At 40.0% G+C, this 18,147-nt stretch overlaps 1 protein-coding gene across 1 annotated transcript; it reads left to right on the top strand.

Moving 5' to 3' along the window:
* Window positions 1-293: 293 nt before the first annotated feature.
* Window positions 294-17,325, top strand: TNFAIP6 (TNF alpha induced protein 6). Its single transcript, XM_030580307.1, has 6 exons — window positions 294-1,542; window positions 7,461-7,598; window positions 9,050-9,211; window positions 11,493-11,721; window positions 12,885-12,925; window positions 16,826-17,325. Exons 1-6 carry the CDS (start codon window positions 1,449-1,451, stop codon window positions 16,987-16,989), a joined length of 828 nt encoding a protein of 275 aa, XP_030436167.1. The 5' UTR covers window positions 294-1,448; the 3' UTR covers window positions 16,990-17,325.
* Window positions 17,326-18,147: the final 822 nt, after the last annotated feature.

Genomic DNA, 18,147 nt, shown 5'->3' with positions numbered 1-18,147 from the left:
ACACCAAAATGAGAGGCACTAATGGTGGAGAAGCAAGTGGCAATCACTGTGTGGACGCTGCAGGGCTTAATGTAGGTGGGGTAGTGCATCTCTCCCTCCTCTGCTAAAAGAGAAGGGAGAGCTCCCCACTCCTTCCTGCTCCCCTAACACTCCCAATCCTGTTGGCAGGTGTGTGTGTTGAGGGACGGGGAGGGGCAGGGTAACTAGCTTCATGCATATGTGCAGTGGTGCTGGAACAAAGGGTGTGGAAGATGCTGCCACATCCTCTGGCTTGAAATAGTAATAACAAACACCAAATATATGGTTTCCATCCTTAGCACCTACACTATAAAAATTGTTCCAGCACCCCTGCATGTATGTTTGTAATATGATGTGTATTAACCCCTCTGTGCCAGGTGATGGGGATTCAATGGCATTTAAGAATCTTTTCTTCCTTAATATAACAGAGATTTATGTCAAAAACCAGCCTAGGTGTGAAGTTAGTTCTCGACCCTTTTCTTGTCATTGCTGGTTTTCATTAACTTCTGAGGTCATGGCAAATTAACACATCTTTAGCTGTAACTTCTGACTCCAGACTCAAGGGTGTTATCAAAACAATATGCAAAACTCTCTTTTGCTACCAAAGGAGACTGGACTCCACCTTAGGCTCTTCAAGAGTACTGGGCAGGGTAGCAGAAATTTTTCCACACTATCATTTTTTCCCCTTTTTATTACAACATAGTCCTGCTCACAAGGAGCAGCTGCTTATGCAGCACTCCCCCTGCAGCCAGTAGGGAAGACAGGCAGACAGCTATCATGCCATGAATCAGATTCTAAGGTGTGGTTAGGAGAGCTTCATTCCTCGCTGTCTGAATCAAAAGCATCACTTTTTGACACTTCTAGTTTTATACTGACCCGGGGGAAGTCCTGGTTTATCCTCAATTAAACGTATTATGTGGGATTATTTAGTCTAAATATCTAAGGCAAAGCATTAGCTGTAGTACTGCTTTTTACCAGTCAGGTCCCTGAGAAATTCCACCAGACCAGACCTTTAGAATGTTTAAATGACAACGAATAATGTATTCTGTGAGTAGAATCATCGTCCACTGTTAGATTTGCTACTTAGTTTTAGCATAGGCAGGAATATATTTGAAGACAGTGAATGCTAAAGAAACTTTTTTGCACATAAAAGTTTTCACATGTGCTTTAGTAGTTATGGATACATTGAATAGACACATCAGCAAGGGAGCCATAAAGTGAGTCAGACCAACCAACTCAGATATCACATTTAATTCTGTAACAATACTACAGAAAGTTCAATTGGAGCAGGCTTGCTGACCTCACAGGGAAACACACTATTTAAGATCAGGTTACCAGATGTGCCAACAGAATTTAGGCAGCTGCTAGCAGAGGTTACCCTGAGTGTTTTAACAGCGAGTATTTACAATCTAATAGCTCAGACAGAAGAAATGATCGTGTTAATTTTCTTTTTTGTCTTGCTGTGGAACGAGGCTCAAAGTTGGGGATTCAAGAATGGAGTACTGCATAACTCTATTTGGTTAGGTAAGAAAAAAAATCATTAATTCATTTCATTTTCATTCACTCACTTTGCTGCAGAAAGAACCACAGTTCTTTAAAATGATATAAAAACGTACCATACATCAATAAGGGCAAAATCTTGCATTGAAATCAATAGGAATTTTACTTGAGTAATGACTACAGTTTTGCTTAATTTTCTTAATGTTTTCACACTTATTTTCTAACTAAAGGCTGCCCAGGAAAAGAATCCATGAATTATGTAAGCTGAATGTATTATCTGAAAGCATGAGCTGAAATAAAAACTGAGTATTAAGTGACAATTCCTTTAACGAAGGAAAACTATGAAAGTGTAAACGGAAAGAGCTATAAAAGGAGCACACTAGTTTTACATGAACATAACACCAACACATGGTGTCCTACATGTGAAACTAAAGAATGCCAAGCTCTCTCCACAGATATAATACTTCCTAAATTTCCAGTAAAAATTCTTGGAAAGTGTGTATTGGTTTTTTGTTATGGCTTGCAGGCATCATTAAGCAGCTGTGAGGAATAATTATGAAAGAATGAAGCATGTACAAATACTGTGGCAGCAGTCTCTTCTTTCATATGTAGGTGAAAGGGCTTCTTAAAATTATACATTTTCAAATGCAATGGAAAGAACAGTAATACAAAACACATTAACAAAAAAAAAACAACTAAGGAAATGTGTGCCCGAAATGACTGATTTATGGAGTAATTGTTATACCCTATTTTATCTTTTACAGTACATTATGCATCTCTTAAGAGATTTCTAGCTAGTTGAATTCATGTTATTATTAGTGATTGCATAGTGGCCAGATTTAAGATCTGGGCCACTTTATTAGGTGCCAAACAAACACAAGTAAATCTAGTTCCTTCCCTAAAAAATCTTGAAAACTAAATGACAAGTGATATATGAAGTATGGGTGAGGGAAGGGAAACATCATTTGTTCTCTTTCTCTAATCTTTTATATACAAATACATTTAAGAAAGAGCGGCTACTTGCAGGACTGGGGTGGAGGGGAAGTAGATAAAAAAGTATTTGAAATATCACAGAGAAGGAGGGCTATGAAGGAGGAGAGAGTAGTGTCTTTATGGTCATGAAAAGGGGGGTGTACTATGCCTAAGGGGCAACTTAACAGACATTTGTGTGAGAAGCAGTCAAGGCTGGCATTGCTGGCTGATTGGTGGTGGAGAAGTGACATGATATAACACCAAGATAAGTAGGCTCAGATGGCTGTGAAGAGCCTTTCGGGTGAGGACAAAAAGCTTGGACTTGATATGGTCAGAGCAATGGACAAGGAAGCTCTTGAGTCAGGGACTGTCATTTATCATATGTTTGTACAGCACCTAGCACAATGGGGCCCAACTTGGTTGTGACCTTTATGCGCTTCCACAATATAAATGTTAAGTAATTATAACAATAATGATCTCAGCAGCTGCCTTTTGTATGGCATGAGTGGAAATGGAGTGCTTTATTCAGCTCCTAGTTTTACTTCCTCTCTCTTTAAAAGGAAGAAGCAAGGTGTTAATTGGACTGAATTAAGGCAACATGGATTACTATTCTTCCCAGTATTAAACCAAAAATACTGGTGTCAGCACCACTTGCAATAAAAGGATTTATAATGATAGTAAAGATGAAAGAAAAACAATGGATCATTCGGTTACCAAACAGGAGAACCCATGCAGTACCTTAGACCATAACTTTCAAATATGTTACCCAGATGGCCTGATGTCACAGCTCCTGACCACTGCACTAAACGGTGGGTCTCCACCAATGCCCTCTAGCTTAATTATTGCAACAAAAATATTGCTACTGGTGCAACCAAAACATAATTCTGTGAACTGAATTACAAATGAAGAGAAAATTGGCAAAGTTACAACACACACATTTTAATACAATCATCATAAAAATGTTTCAGCTGTAATGTGAACAATAAGTAACCACAGTCCCATCTCATATTGACTATAGGACAAAATACCATGTCCAATAAAACAACCCAGTGATGATTTAATTAGGCCATAACACATACAGGAAAGAAAGGAACCAATCCTACTGAGATAAATTGAAGCATCTGTAAAATAGGGCATAGTCACATTTGAACTTTCCTTTGCTTCCTCTCTTCTGGCAAAGCAATATCCAAAGCAGAATGAGAATTTTTTTTTAGTAAAATAATGCATCATAGCAATGACACAGAACTATCATGTCTTGATATCAGGACAGACTAGAAATATGCATTCCATTCATCTTATCTCTATGCTATCTAATGTATTGTGTTCAAATTCACTAAACACTTAGTGGATACCTAGTGCAGCTGAATATATTAGCTTTATACTAACATCTTATTTATTTGACTGAACATTCTGGCATGTTCCAAAAGCAGTTATTGTAAAACTAATAAAAATATCAGAGTAGCTTTGCACAAACATTTTTATTGTGTTATACAGGGCTGCATTTTGAACATGGGGGAAGGAGGGGAGTAATACTTTGTTCTAATCAGCTTCAGATAATGGGGAGAAGAAAATAAACTAGAGAAGTATATTTATTTCATTTTAAAGTAAGTTCCTCATGAGTAAGGGCTTGGCTACACTCGAAACTTCAAAGCGCTTCCGCGGCAGCGCTTTGAAGTGTGAGTGTGGTCGCAGCACCAGCACTGGGAGAGAGCTCTCCCAGCGCTGCACGTACTCCACCTCCTCGTGGGGATTAGCTTGCAGCACTGGGAGCCGCGCTCCCAGCGCTGGGGCACTGTTTACATTGGTGCTTTACAGCGCTGCATCTTGCAGCGCTCAGGGGGGTGTCTTTTTCATACCCCTGAGCGAGAAAGTTGCAGCGCTGTAAAGCGCCAGAGTAGCCAAGGCCCAAGTTGATTCAACCCAGAGGGAAAAAACAAATAAACACTGAACCGCAGCAAGCACTAAAGTATTTGGTCCTTTTGCTTGTTATGTTTACAAGGAAATGTGTAAATAGAGAACATGCTTTTAGTAATGGGGAGTTGCTCAGCTCAGCAAAAATTGTTTACAAATGAATTAAGGCATGTAAGTAAAATCCATTCCTAGGGCAAGGATCAGTAAGCTGAAACTATGGAGATTAGACATTAGATGAATTTATGAAACTGATTAACCAAACTATCAAGGGCCAGTGAACTGGTAGGTTGTGGCTTTAGGGGGAATACATGGGTAGTGAGTGGTTCTGCAAAACTCAAATGATAAATCTGAAACACCAAGGCCCTGATTCTGAGCTGCTCCAGTCCTGAAGCACATACTGGGACTTCATGCCACCCTTACACCTCAAGGATTGTAGGACTACTGGGGACCAGTTTGGCTAGAGCAACCTTGGGACTGCTTTAACTTCCACACTGAAGGAACAGATTCCAAGAGACTATCAACAACCCAGAATAGTGGAATACAGAGCGCTCCGGTCACGCACACCTAGCAGGCCATCACCAAGGTGCAGCCCAAGGAGGAGGAAGTAAGTGGGTGGGGGGATTAGGATGCTTGATAGCCCCATTTCCCTGTTGGAGTGGCATAAAGGGACCAAAACACAGCTCAGAATAAGGGCCCATGTGTACATATTTCACAGTCTTATCTAGCTGTGATTTTTAGGGGGGGAATAAATCTGTGAAACTAAAAATTCTTTTTATCTGTCACATTTTCTGGCTTCACTAAAAAGCACTGAACTCCTACAGAAAGTTATAATAAGATCTCTGTTCCCTAATATTCTATATTTTATTCTGTCCTTATTCACACACTGAATATCACTGAAATCAAAGTAGAGTGTTGCCTCAGTAAGAACCACTGTATTTGGTCTGAGGAGAGAACAAAACTGGCCATTAAGGTTTGTGGATTAGCAGCAAAAATGCTAGATTCCTGGGCAGAAGAGAAGTGTCTGCTCCTGGCTTCCTTTTTCTTCTTCATACCTAATATAAGGACATAATGTGAAATATTAATGTGCACTAATGTATTACTATATTTCTTTAAACTGATCACTTATAACAAAGTTAAAAAATGACATCTTCTGCTTCCCTTTCAATTTCAACTTACTCCATTTTATCACTCATTTTAGTGGAACGTCCTTCATTAGTTCAAATCTAGCAGTCCTTAACCTTGTGCACAGAGAACTCCTTACATTCAGATCTCACCTGCTGCTATGGAAGTGGGTTTGAAGGAAGGTCAATTGCCTCTGAAGCAGCAGTAGCAGCATCTTCCATCCCTGGACTCAAGGGAGAGCTATAGAGGGCCAGAGGTGGAAGAACTAAACATTGCTAACTCAACAGGCTGTGGTCTGGTCCAAAGGGCAGTGGTGGATAGAGGAATCCCAGCGAGAATGGTCCCAGTATGCAATGTCTCAAATACAGAGGAAAATTATTACATATACTACATACTACAGAGGGTTCTTACGGGGCAGGCTGTTGCCTAGCCAGTAGCAACCCTTTAAGATCTCTCCAGAGGCAAGCATAAAGAGTTCTACACTAAGCAGGTCTCTGGGCTGTTTAGAACCCTTTACTACTGTCGAGGAAGAATCTCAGCTAGGCACCCAGGAAGAATATATTTTTCTCAGCCAGCCCTCTCCCTCTGCAGAGGATAGCCTTTGTGGCTGCTGTAATCAGCTCCAGCTGGAGTGCTTCCTGCTCTCTAGTGCCAGCATTAAACCATTCACTTGGGCAGGGCCGCCCAGAGGGGCGGGGCAAGTGGGGCAATTTGCCCCGGGCCCCGCAGGGGCCCCCATGAGAGTTTTTTGGGGCCCCTGGAGCAGGGTCCTTCACTCGCTCCAGGGCCCTGGAAAACTCTCGCGGGCCGGGGCCGCCGAGTTACCATCGAAGCGGGACCTGCCGCCGAAGTGCCAGGGGCCTCACTGCGGGTCTTCGGAGCACTTCAGCAGCGGGTCCCGGAGCAGAAGGACCCCCCTGCTGCCAAATTACTGCCAAAGCAGGCCCCCCCCCGCCACCGAAGACCCCAGGCCGCCTGAGTTCTCTGGACAGCCCTGCATTTGGGATGTAGAAACTGCATCAGATGTGTGTTTGTATTTACAAGTAGAACCTGATTCAGCCTTAACTATAGAGACATGATGGTGCCTCAATAAGTGTGTGTGTGTACATATGTATATCTATCATGTATCCTCACTCCTTTATACCATCTGAGTCTTTGATCTGTGGAGATCAGCCAGACAATGGTTTTACCTCAAGGTGTAGCTTCAAGAAGGTCTGGTCCAAAGGGAGAAATTTGCTTTCCCAAGGAGGGGAAACACTCCTTCCTAGGAAACTTCTTGAAAAAGCTCAGTCTTGTCTGGCACATTGTTCAAAAGAGTCCTTTGCAGCTCATAACACTTCCCAGGGTTTACATTAGTCATGTCTCCCCTTTAAAAAGTTGCATGTAATAATACATAAATATTTGCCTTTTTCATAGAATGAACTCCTAAAATACTTAAATTTAATTCAATAAAGTTTAACTTAATTCTGTTTGGTTTGTCTAGGACATGGCAGGACATTACCATATCTGTCACAATTATATCCAAAAGTATATTGGGATACCAGTCAGGAAAGATCACCTCTTAGCTTAAGTGGGATATCCCACACTCAGTGTTTCTGACAAGAGTTCACCATTGCTAGAGCTGCTGCTTTCTAAGTAGTAGTTCTGGGAATCATTTCAGAAGTATGCTGACTCAGTGTGGTTCAAAAAGCCCCCCTCCTGCAGGACTCTAAAATACCCGTGTTGGGAGGGACACAAATTTCCTTAAGCTTTCTAAATAACATCAAGTTCAGTTGAATATCTTGTTTATGTTCTCACCTGGGCAATAGCCCAAGCTGCAGTTCCTGATCAACTATTGGCAGCAATAAGGTCTGATATCATCTAGGAAGGGAGGCCAGTTGGGATATATTCTGTATTCCTACGAAATATTAAAACTCTTAATTGCTTTGATGCCACAGAGCGAGCAGCTGGAGTGTACCACAGGGAGGCCCGGTCTGGAAAATATCAGCTCACCTATGCAGAAGCTAAAGCAGTGTGTGAATATGAAGGAGGACAACTAGCCACATACCAGCAGCTGGAGGCAGCAAGAAAAATAGGTATGAAAGAAAATGTGCATTTGAATGTGCAGTCACTTGGCTCTGACATCACACATTCAGTGTTGCCAACACCTGTGTTATTGCAAGTGTCATGAATTTGGAGGTGGCTCTTGCAATCTTGTTAGAAAACACAGGCAGCTCAGGAATTATGCTTGAACTGTATGCAGTTTCCCCCCTTGATTGCTAGAGGCTGCTATGTGACTTGTACTGCAGATAGTTGTAGCAGCTGCTTGCAGTGCTAGAATGACTCTTTGTGCTTTGTGTGGGATGGAGCCCGAGAGTGGGTGCAGCACAATAGAACAGCCTATTCCTTGAGCTTGGGAACAGCAGCCTAACCCTCAATCTCCTCACCACTAACTTTACACGAAGGGGCTGCTATTGTAGATAGAAGCTCTGGACATTCTCCTTCACTGCATTTTCTTTAAAAAATTATCAGTGCCTCAGGAACTTCTAGAATGTCTTCTTCTAAAATTTTCATTTAATCAATCAAAACGCTTGTTTTTTATAGTGTTTTATCCAAGACATCTTGCAAAATTTGCTACATATATTACTGAGAACAAATAGTCCATCAGAAAGAGTGTTCAATGTGATGACAAGTGTTTGGAATGAAGAGCTGAATGATTGCAGACCCCATTGAAGGTGTTATCTTGCTCCGAGTGAATGTTATTGGAAAAAATCCTCCATTGTGAGGAATATGTAAGCATCACTGTTGAATCAAAACCTGGCAGTAGGCACAAGCAAACATTAATAATAGGGTACATTTTGTTGTTTGTGACTATTTCACAACCTAAAAGCCACCACAAAAGAAGTGTTCTGTTTTTTACTTTGATAATTTGGTAAGCTTATGAAAGAACTGTTTTGTACTAAGCAGTGAATAATTTTGAATGTTTTGATTATTGTTTTTAAACACTCAGCCATAACATTGTATTAACAGGTTGTTTTTTTAATTCAATAAGCATTTCTGTTGCCTTAGCTTATGCTATGTATACACCTTTTTATCCACCCAAAGAGCCCAGTCCCGAAAACCCTTATTCACATGAGTAATGACTGAGTGAGGTTGTAGGATTAGGGACTAAAAAGGAAACAAAGCAATCAATGTATTATATTTACATGACTAATCTGACATTGAATTTGAATACAATGGTTGGTAATGTATTTTCTAGGGTGGGGAACTTTACTGTCCATCTGCATTTGATTTTGATTTTTCATTGAGAAAAACATTTATTGTGAAGGAGGAGAAGTGATTTTATACTCTGCATTCAAAATTCTCCATGCAAAAGACAGCAATTACCTCAGTACTATGATATGATTTGCATTAAGCTAATTATACTTAAACTAGATTTTGGCAATGAGAAAAAATATTGTTAGTTTGAATGAGGCAATAATTTTTATAATGTTTCTTGCTTAAAGTGAGTTTTCAAAACAGCCATGATACTTTCCTTCTGTCACAGGTTTCCATGTGTGTGCAGCTGGTTGGATGGCTAAGGGTAGAGTTGGTTATCCCATAGTGAAAGCTGGATCCAGCTGTGGCTTTGGAAAAATTGGCATTGTTGATTATGGGATTCGCCTCAACAGAAGTGAGAGATGGGATGTCTATTGCTACAACCCTCATGGTATGTCTAAAAAAATCTGATGTTGCTTAATTACATGCCTTTTTACTAAGTAAAATAAATGTTTAAGGTTAATAATACACTGACTGCTAGCTAGTGAATCAGTAATGTGGCTAATGTTTCTAATGTAAAATTTTCCAATTTGGGTGTGTACATTTATGTGCCTAAATTTATTATTAGGCCATGGGTGATTAGCAGCTACTTTTATTTAGATGGCTAACATTAGGCCACCTATGTTTGAATATTTTGGTCTGTGTGTTTATAAAGTAATATTAAAGGGAAATTTTAAAATCATATATTATAAACATATTTCACCTCTGTTATTAGGTAACATCATTAAAATTAAAAGAATGTTAACGATCTTAATTATAGTAATTAATAAATTAATTATCCTGTTTTCCTTTTACATTTCTCTCAACTTGTACAAACTAAAATCAATTAAATCAGTTTTATTTTGTGGTTGCACACACTGCAGCAGAGTATTTCTTTGTTTTAAAATGACAGTTTTCATGGGAGTATGAAAAAAAATCCAGAGGAAAATTTCTATTTGTCTTCTATTTGTAAAAGCTTGTTACTGCTACAATTTGGCCCAAGTTTGAGTTGTGATTATCCCTTTAATAAGCATCCCCTTTAATTGTCTGACACCTGAAGGAAGTTTAGCTATACTTAAAAGCAGATTAAAAATAAGGATGGGCACTTTGATTTACCTGTAAGGATTTGAAGAATATGTATGTAACATTAACATGGATGCCCAGCAGTACTATGACAGGGTGCAGGGACAATATCAATTCCCCAGTGATCAGAAGGTTAACATCAGTAGAGTTGATTTACACCAGCTGAGGTTCTGGCCTATGGATTTTAAGGCCAGAAGGGACCACTCTGATCATCTGGCTGACCTCCGACTTAACACAAATCATAGAATTGGGTTTGAAGTCCAAATTAGGGAGTTTCTGACTGTTTGGTGATCTTAGTCTTTTGTTATAAATACACAATCTTTACGGAAAATATGTCTCTGATTGCAATTGCTTTTTTTCCTGCATGTCAGCTCTCAAATACCTCCCCAAATGAACACACACAGAGATGCCATTTAGATGTTTTCCAAATACATTCTTTGGGCGGTGGACAGCATGATTAACCAGAGCTGTTTACACTTAGAGGTTGATTTGGGTCCCTCCCATTGTGAATAAATTTCTTAATACTTGATGGAGAATATTGTTCAGATTTGAGAAGATTTGCCTGTCTTCATCGGGAAAGGGCAGCATCCCGAAGCGAGGACACTAAGTTGTCTCTATTAACAATATTGGCAGTATATTGTACAACAACTTGTGTTTGGGATGCAAGTCCTTCCTGACCAAGTACCTGTGCTGAAGCGTTTACAATCAAAATAGACAATGCACAAACTGAGGGCAAGTCTACATTAGAGGCTACATTGGTGCAGCTGCACCACATCTGAAGACTCGCTATTCTGATGGGAGAGCACTCTCCTGTCAATATAATTACTCCACCTTCGCAAGATGCGGAAAAGCTATATTGGTGGGAGAGCATCTTCCATTGACATTACGCCAGTGTGGACAGCGCTTAAGTCGACATAATTTATGTCACTCCTTGGAGTGTCCTTTTCACACCCCTGAGAAGATGTAAGTTACATCAACTTAAGCAGTAGTGTAGACCAGCCCTGAGTGCTTGGACCTCCAGGCTTGTGAGCTGTTGAGAGTCCTCAACTTTCACTGAAGCTAATGGGAAGAGGTGCTCAACATCTTGAATGGTAAAGCCCAATGGAAGGGGGAATAGGACACAACAACAAAAAAGCAGTCTAACTGAATGGGGATGAGGGCTAGAGTTTATGGACATTTTGGATGGGGAGTATTTTAAGGAAGGACTTGAAGGAAGAGAGACCAGGTGGAAGTGGGGTGATTTATAAGTGCAGTTGTGCGGCCTATAGACGGACTTAGCTTGACATCCCAATTTTCTTTATACAGAGCACCTAGCATCTGATCTGAAGCCTACTGAAGTCAGTGAGAGCACTTCCATTGACTTCAGCAGACTTTGGATTAGGCCCCTAGTTGCCAACATATCAACTCCATATGTACTATATTCTCTATATGTGTGCTACCATGGGTACTAGTTCAGAATGATGGGGTTATAGAATATATGAACAGCACTCAAGAGTCTTGCTCCTCTTATACTGGGTTGCTTCTGTATAAGATTCAGTCAGAAGAGCTAACGGACAAAAAGGCATGACAAATCAAAACACATTTAAAGTCTATTTTTATTTTTCTCTTAGCAAAAGAATGTGGTGGAATCTTCACAGATGCAAAGCACATCTTTAAGTCACCAGGCTACCCAAACGAGTATGAAAATAAACTAATATGCTACTGGCACATTAGGCTACAGTATGGACAACGGATTCATCTACAGTTCCTGGATTTTGATGTTGAAGATGACACTGCTTGCATGGCTGATTTCTTAGAAGTCTATGATAGCTATGATGATATCACTGGCTTTGTGGGCAGGTAAAAATAATTTCCACATCTTTATACATCTATTTCAAGCTATATTATTAAAATGTTCACGGTATAATATTTCATTGACAGTACACTCAGAAAAAGACCATGTTGCATTTACAGAGGTGCTTCCTACATCACTCCTGCATCTAATACGTTCTTTAATATACACGATGATGTTGCCTAAACCATCTCCTCTGGCACTACTAGTAAAGGCAACCTGCAAAGATTTTTTTTAAAATTAGAGTTTTGCCTTTTTTTTTGCTTCTTTATAAAATATAAAGAAAGCCTGCAAGATTTTCTCAACAACTGCTTATTTTTACCTTAAAAATACAAGTATGGTCATCCATCCCTGGCTTTGGTGGAAGAGCTCTTGGAAGTCTCAGATCACAATTAGTGTTTGCTCTAACACCTTAATTGAAGGGATGGGGGGGGTTGAGTTATTAGCAAAAAATAGATTTAACCCAAAATGTTGTTCTTTACTGAAGCAAAATAAATATTAACAAAAACAAAACAAAAATGACCCAGTAACCCAAGGAGTTTTAAACAGATTGTCAATCTGAAACATTGCTTTCCCGCTTACTTGCTCAGTTTTTTTACTCTCTTTGCTCTTGTGATGTTGTCATTTCACTGGTTCCCCCACAATCATAGTTTTCCAGCTTAGAACATCTGAATTTCTAATGTAAAAAAACGGAGGAAAAAAAACACCCTTAAAATTCTCACTGCTTTTCATGCCTCCTTTGTACATCATCAGGAAGCAAAGAAAGTATACAATTCCCTTTTTCTTTTTCCCTTGACAAGTCCCTTTTAATACATTTTCCTGATGTCTAGCGTAAGGTGGTCCTCCCTCAGCTTCAGGTCATTGTTCCTTATGAAAATGAATAGCTGTTTGCCTTCTATTATTTCATTTACTTTCTTCAATTATTGCAAATTTTGCTTCCTGCATCCTCTGCCTTCTCTCCTCCCTCACTTTCATTTGTGAAATAGTTCAGATAAAAGTATTTAAGCCTATGATATAATTGTATGTTAGAATAGACCCCAAAGAACAACTTAGAACTATGGACTATAACAGAAAGGGGGACTCCATCCTTCTCTGTTAAGGTATCATTGTGGCATGTATGTTATTGCATATTTACACATTTAGTCATGAACCATTTACAATCTTTCTTCAGGTACTGTGGAGATGAACTTCCAGATGATATCATCAGCACAGGTAATATTGTATGTACTGCTCATAGACAAAATATCAACCTACTGGGCCAGGGGCTCAGATATTCAAACATTAAATGCCCATTTCATGGCTAATATGTCATAAGCCACCATGCAAACTTCTAGCATATACTGTAGTCAACACTTTTGCTTAAAAATAAGTGTAAAAGAAGAGACATCCTGGAGAAGTCTAGTTAAACAAAGAATTAGGGACCAATCCTGTAGGCTTTACTCAGGCAAAATTCCTTTTACATCAAAGTGACTTCATTGATTTGGGAGTTGACATAGCATGTCTGTATCAACGGCCTAGTCTTACAAGCCCTACCCACATACATAATATCAAGTCAATAGTATTCCCATTACTCAGGAGTCAGGATTGCAAGACTCATATTAGGGAGAATATGTCTAAAAATGTCTCTGGCATTGGGGAATACATTGTATCTTTGGGTTTTTAACATAGACACCAACTTCCTCAGTTCCCAGGGGGTGCTCGACCCCTGCTCTGCTCCAGACTCCACCCCCACTCCACCCCTTCCCCCTACCCCCACCTAGTGCTGCCTCGTCCTAAATAACTTTGAGGATTTGGGCCAATGTGCTTATTTATCATATCTAATTTAAGGGTGTCCCTTGCTTATATTAAACTGGCCCTGCCCATAGTAAGCAATGCTGATCCGACTTATAGACTCATAGACTCTAGGACTGGAAGGGACCTCGAGAGGTCATCGAGTCCATTCCAGTGTTTAACTACCCTGACAGTTAGGAATTTTTTCCTAATGTCCAATCTAAATCTCCCTTGCGGCAGTTTAAGCCCATTGCTTCTTGTTCTATCATTGGAGGGTAAGGTGAACAAGTTTTCTCCCTCCTCCTGATGACACCCTTTTAGATACCTGAAAACTGCTATCATGTCCCCTCTCAGTCTTCTCTTTTCCAAACTAAACAAACCCAATTCCTTCAGCCTTCCTTCATAGGTCATGTTCTCAAGACCCTTAATCATTCTTGTTGCTCTTCTCTGGACCCTCTCCAATTTCTCCACATCTTTCTTGAAATGCAATGCCCAGAACTGGACACAATACTCCAGTTGAGGCCTAACCAGCGCAGAGTAAAGTGGAAGAATGACTTCTCGTGTCTTGTTTACAACACACCTGTTAATGCATCCCAGAATCACGTTTGCTTTTTTTGCAACAGTATCACATTGTTGACTCATATTAAGCTTGTGGTCCACTATGACCCCTAGATCTCTTTCTGCCATACTCCTTCCTAGACAGTCTCTTCCCATTCTGTATGTGTGAAACTGATTGTTCCTTCCTAAATGGAGCACTTTGCATTTATCTTTATTGAACTTCATCCTGTTTACCTCAGACCATTTCTCCGATTTGTTCAGATCATTTTGAATTTTGACCCTGTCCTCCAAAGCAGTTGCAATCCCTCCCAGTTTGGTATCATCCGCAAATTTAATAAGCGTACTTTCTATGCCAACATCTAAATCATTGATGAAGATATTGAACAGAGCCAGTCCCAAAACAGACCCCTGCGGAACCCCACTTGTTATACCTTTCCAGCAGGATTGGGAGCCATTAATAACTACTGTCTGAGTACGATTATCCAGCCAGTTATGCACCCACCTTATAGTAGCCCCATCTAAATTGTACTTTCCTAGTTTATCTATAAGAATATCATGCGAGACCGTATCAAATGCCTTACTAAAGTCTAGTATCACATATCACATCCACCGCTTCTCCCTTATCCACAAGGCTCGTTATCCTATCAAAGAATGCTATCAGATTAGTTTGACATGATTTGTTCTTTACAAATCCATGCTGGCCATTCCCTATCACCTTACCACCTTCCAAGTGTTTGCAGATGATTTCTTTAATTATTTGCTCCATTATCTTCCCTGGTACAGAAGTTAAACTAACAGGTCTGTAGTTTCCTGGGTTGTTTTTATTTCCCTTTTTATAGATGGGCACTATATTTGCCCTTTTCCAGTCTTCTAGAATCTCCCCCGTCTCCCATGATTTCCCAAAGATAATAGCTAGAGGCTCAGATACCTCCTCTATTAACTCCTTGAGTATTCTAGGATGCATTTCATTAGGCCTTGGTGACTTGCAGGCATCTAACTTTTCTAAGTGATTTTTTACTTGCTCTTTTTTTATTTTATCTTCTAAACCTACCCTCTTCCTGTAAGCATTCATTATATTGGACATTCCTTCAGACTTCTCAGTGAAGACCGAAACAAAGAAGTCATTAAGCATCTCTGCCATTTCCAAGTCTCCCGTTACTGTTTCCCCCTCCTTACTGAGCAGTGGGCCTACCCTGTCCTTGGTCTTCCTCTTGCTTCTAATGTATTGATAAAAAGTCTTCTTGTTTCCCTTTATTCCCATAGCTAGTTTGAGCTCATTTTGTGCCTTTGCCTTTCTAATCTTGCCTCTGCATTCCTGTGTTATTTGCCTATATTCATCCTTTGTAATCTTACCTAGTTTCCATTTTTTATATAACGCCTTTTTATTTTGTAGGTCACGCAAGATCTTGTGGTTAAGCCAAGGTGGTCTTTTGCCACATTTTCTATCTTTCCTAACCATTGGAATAGCTTGCTTTTGGGCCCTTAATAGCGTCCCTTTGAAAAACTGCCAACTCTCCTCAGCTGTTTTTCCCCTCAGTCTTGATTCCCATGGGACCTTACCTATCAGCTCTCTGAGCTTACCAAAATCCGCCTTCCTGAAATCCATTGTCAATATTTTGCTGTACTCCCTTCTACCCTTCCTTAGAATTGCAAACTCTATGATTTCATGATCACTTTCACCCAAGCTTCCTTCTACTTTCAAATTCTCAACGAGTTCCTCCCTATTTGTTAAAATCAAGTCTAGAACAGCTTCCCCCCTAGTAGCTTTTTCAACTTTCTGAAATAAAAAGTTGTCTGCAATGCAGTCCAGGAACTTATTGGATAGTCTGTGCCCCGCGGTGTTATTTTCCCAACATATATCTGAATAGTTGAAGTCCCCCATCACCACCAAATCTTGGGCTTTGGATGATTTTGTTAGTTGTTTGAAAAAAGCCTCATCCACCTCTTCCACCTGATTAGGTGGCCTGTAGTAGACTCCTAGCACGACATCATCCATTTTTTTTACCCCTTTTAGCCTAACCCAGAGACTCTCAACACTTCCATCTCCTATGTCCATCTCCATCTCAGTCCAAGTGTGTACATTTTTAATATATAAGGCAACACCTGCTCCCTTTTTCCCCTGTCTATCCTTCCTGAGCAAACTATACCCATCCACACCAACATTCCAGTCGTGTGTATTATCCCACCAAGTTTCAGTAATGCCAACAATGTCATAGTTGTATTTATTTATTAGCACTTCCAGTTCTTGCTTATTACCCATACTTCTTGCATTTGTATATAGGCATCTAAGATACTGGTTTGATCTTGCCTCCCAGCTTTGCCCTGACCCTCCTTTCTCTCTGCCATTATAGCCCATGCTCCTTCCTGTTTCCGACCCATCTCCCAGGTCTTGTTCCCCACTTACCTGTGGGGTTTGCTCACCTGTCCCCGTCGAACCTAGTTTAAAGCCCTCCTTACTAGGTTAGCCAGTCTGTGTGCAAATAAGGCCTTTCCCCTCCTCGAGGACTCCTGAAGGTCTTACTCAGTATTTACTCAAGCAAAACTCTTACTGATATTAGTGGGTGAATCTTGAGCTCCTTGCTTAGTTTTCAACGAGATACACCAATATTGTTTTCAGTGTTGTCTGAATAAGAAGTGAGTAAGAATCATAGGATTTAGATCCAAGATTTGGGGGGAAATACTTCAATAGCTCTTGGGGAGGGAGGAGTGAAGAGAAAAATTCCAAAGCAGCACTTTTTATTCAATAGCAAAGAAGTAACTTTTTTCCCCTCTCTCTTGCCCTAGGAAATCTCATGACCTTAAAGTTTTTGTCAGATGCCTCAGTGACAGCAGGTGGTTTTCAAATTAAATACGTTGCTGTAGACCCACCTTCAAAACCTAATGATGAGAAAAATGCAACTTCCCAAGGAAACACAAACTTCTTGTCTGGAAAATTTGGCATTATGTGAACAGACAGATCAACATCACAGAAAATGCAGTTGGAATATAGAGTTATTAAGTACAAATACCACTTGAGATACCTGTTTTGTCCAATAAGTTATAGCTATCATACTATATTTGGGATAGCCAGCAGCCACAGTCGCTTTTCATCTTATCCTTCTGACTTTTATAATTTCTGCTTTATGTAACTTTTCTTAATTAAGAATATTGGGAAATAAATTAAAAAACTGTACTTAAATGATAGACAATTGTTTTCTAGATCACCAGGAGTCAGTGAAACTAAGAACATAAGAATGGACATACTGAGTGAGACCAATGGTCCATCTAGTACAAAATCCTGTGTTTCAACAGTGTCCAATGCCAGGTGCTTCAGAGGTAATGAACAGAACAGGTAATCATCAAGTGATCCATCCCCTGTCATCCACTCCCAGCTTCTGGCAAACAGATGCTAGGGACACTCAGAGCATGGGGTTGCATCCCTGACCATATTGGCTAATAGCCATTGATGGACCTATCCTCCATGAACTTGTCTGAATTAAACTGAAGGATTCACTGTTACTATAGATTTCCCAACTAATTGTTTTTCTACACTAGCCACTCCTTTTCTCTCACCCCTTGCACCATTTCAGCTGAAGTTTTGGGGGCCTGATATTTCAATCCTTCTCCTCTCATTTTCTTTCATTCCTGTATATTTATTGCTGTCCAAATTCTCCTTTCCCTATTCTTGCTTCCTTTCTTGCTGCTCTCGCTATATATTTTTAAGCTTAACTCACTTCCAATGCCTTTCAAGTAAGTCTTGCCTCATGATAGTTTACTTCAAAGTGCAAATTCATCCTGAGAGTTGGTCTGTGATATATCCCTGACAAACCCATATGTAATGGGCTTCTAGAGCCAGAAGATAATAAAGCTGCATGAAAAGCACTGAATCTGTAATTGTACTGTCCTTGTGATTTTTATCATGTTCTGGATTATAAATTATTTAACAGATTTGTAAGGAGTTTGTCTTTCTTACCCAGTGCAGAGTTATTCAAGCCTTTTCTGTTCTCAAACCACATTTATTAAAGGGCAAAAAGATGAAAGATTCTCTGTTTATGAGAAACTGAGGCACCAAAAGGAATTGTCCATCAACTATCAGCAAACGTTTTTTCAACCTGTCAACAGGCTTC

Source organism: Gopherus evgoodei, chromosome 11 (genome assembly GCF_007399415.2).
Source record: "Gopherus evgoodei ecotype Sinaloan lineage chromosome 11, rGopEvg1_v1.p, whole genome shotgun sequence".
Taxonomy (NCBI): Eukaryota; Metazoa; Chordata; order Testudines; family Testudinidae; genus Gopherus; species Gopherus evgoodei.
Note: the sequence above shows the minus strand (reverse complement) of the source record. Positions and strands in the feature narration are given on the sequence as shown.

Bases quoted from the DNA above. Each gene is read 5' to 3' on its own strand.
- TNFAIP6 (XM_030580307.1), top strand. From the start codon at position 1,449: ATGATCGTGTTAATTTTCTTTTTTGTCTTGCTGTGGAACGAGGCTCAA. The intron at 1,543-7,460 runs GTAAGAAAAAAA...TTGATGCCACAG, and splicing joins GCATAACTCTATTTGGTTAG to AGCGAGCAGCTGGAGTGTAC. The intron at 9,212-11,492 runs GTATGTCTAAAA...TTTTTCTCTTAG, and splicing joins CTATTGCTACAACCCTCATG to CAAAAGAATGTGGTGGAATC.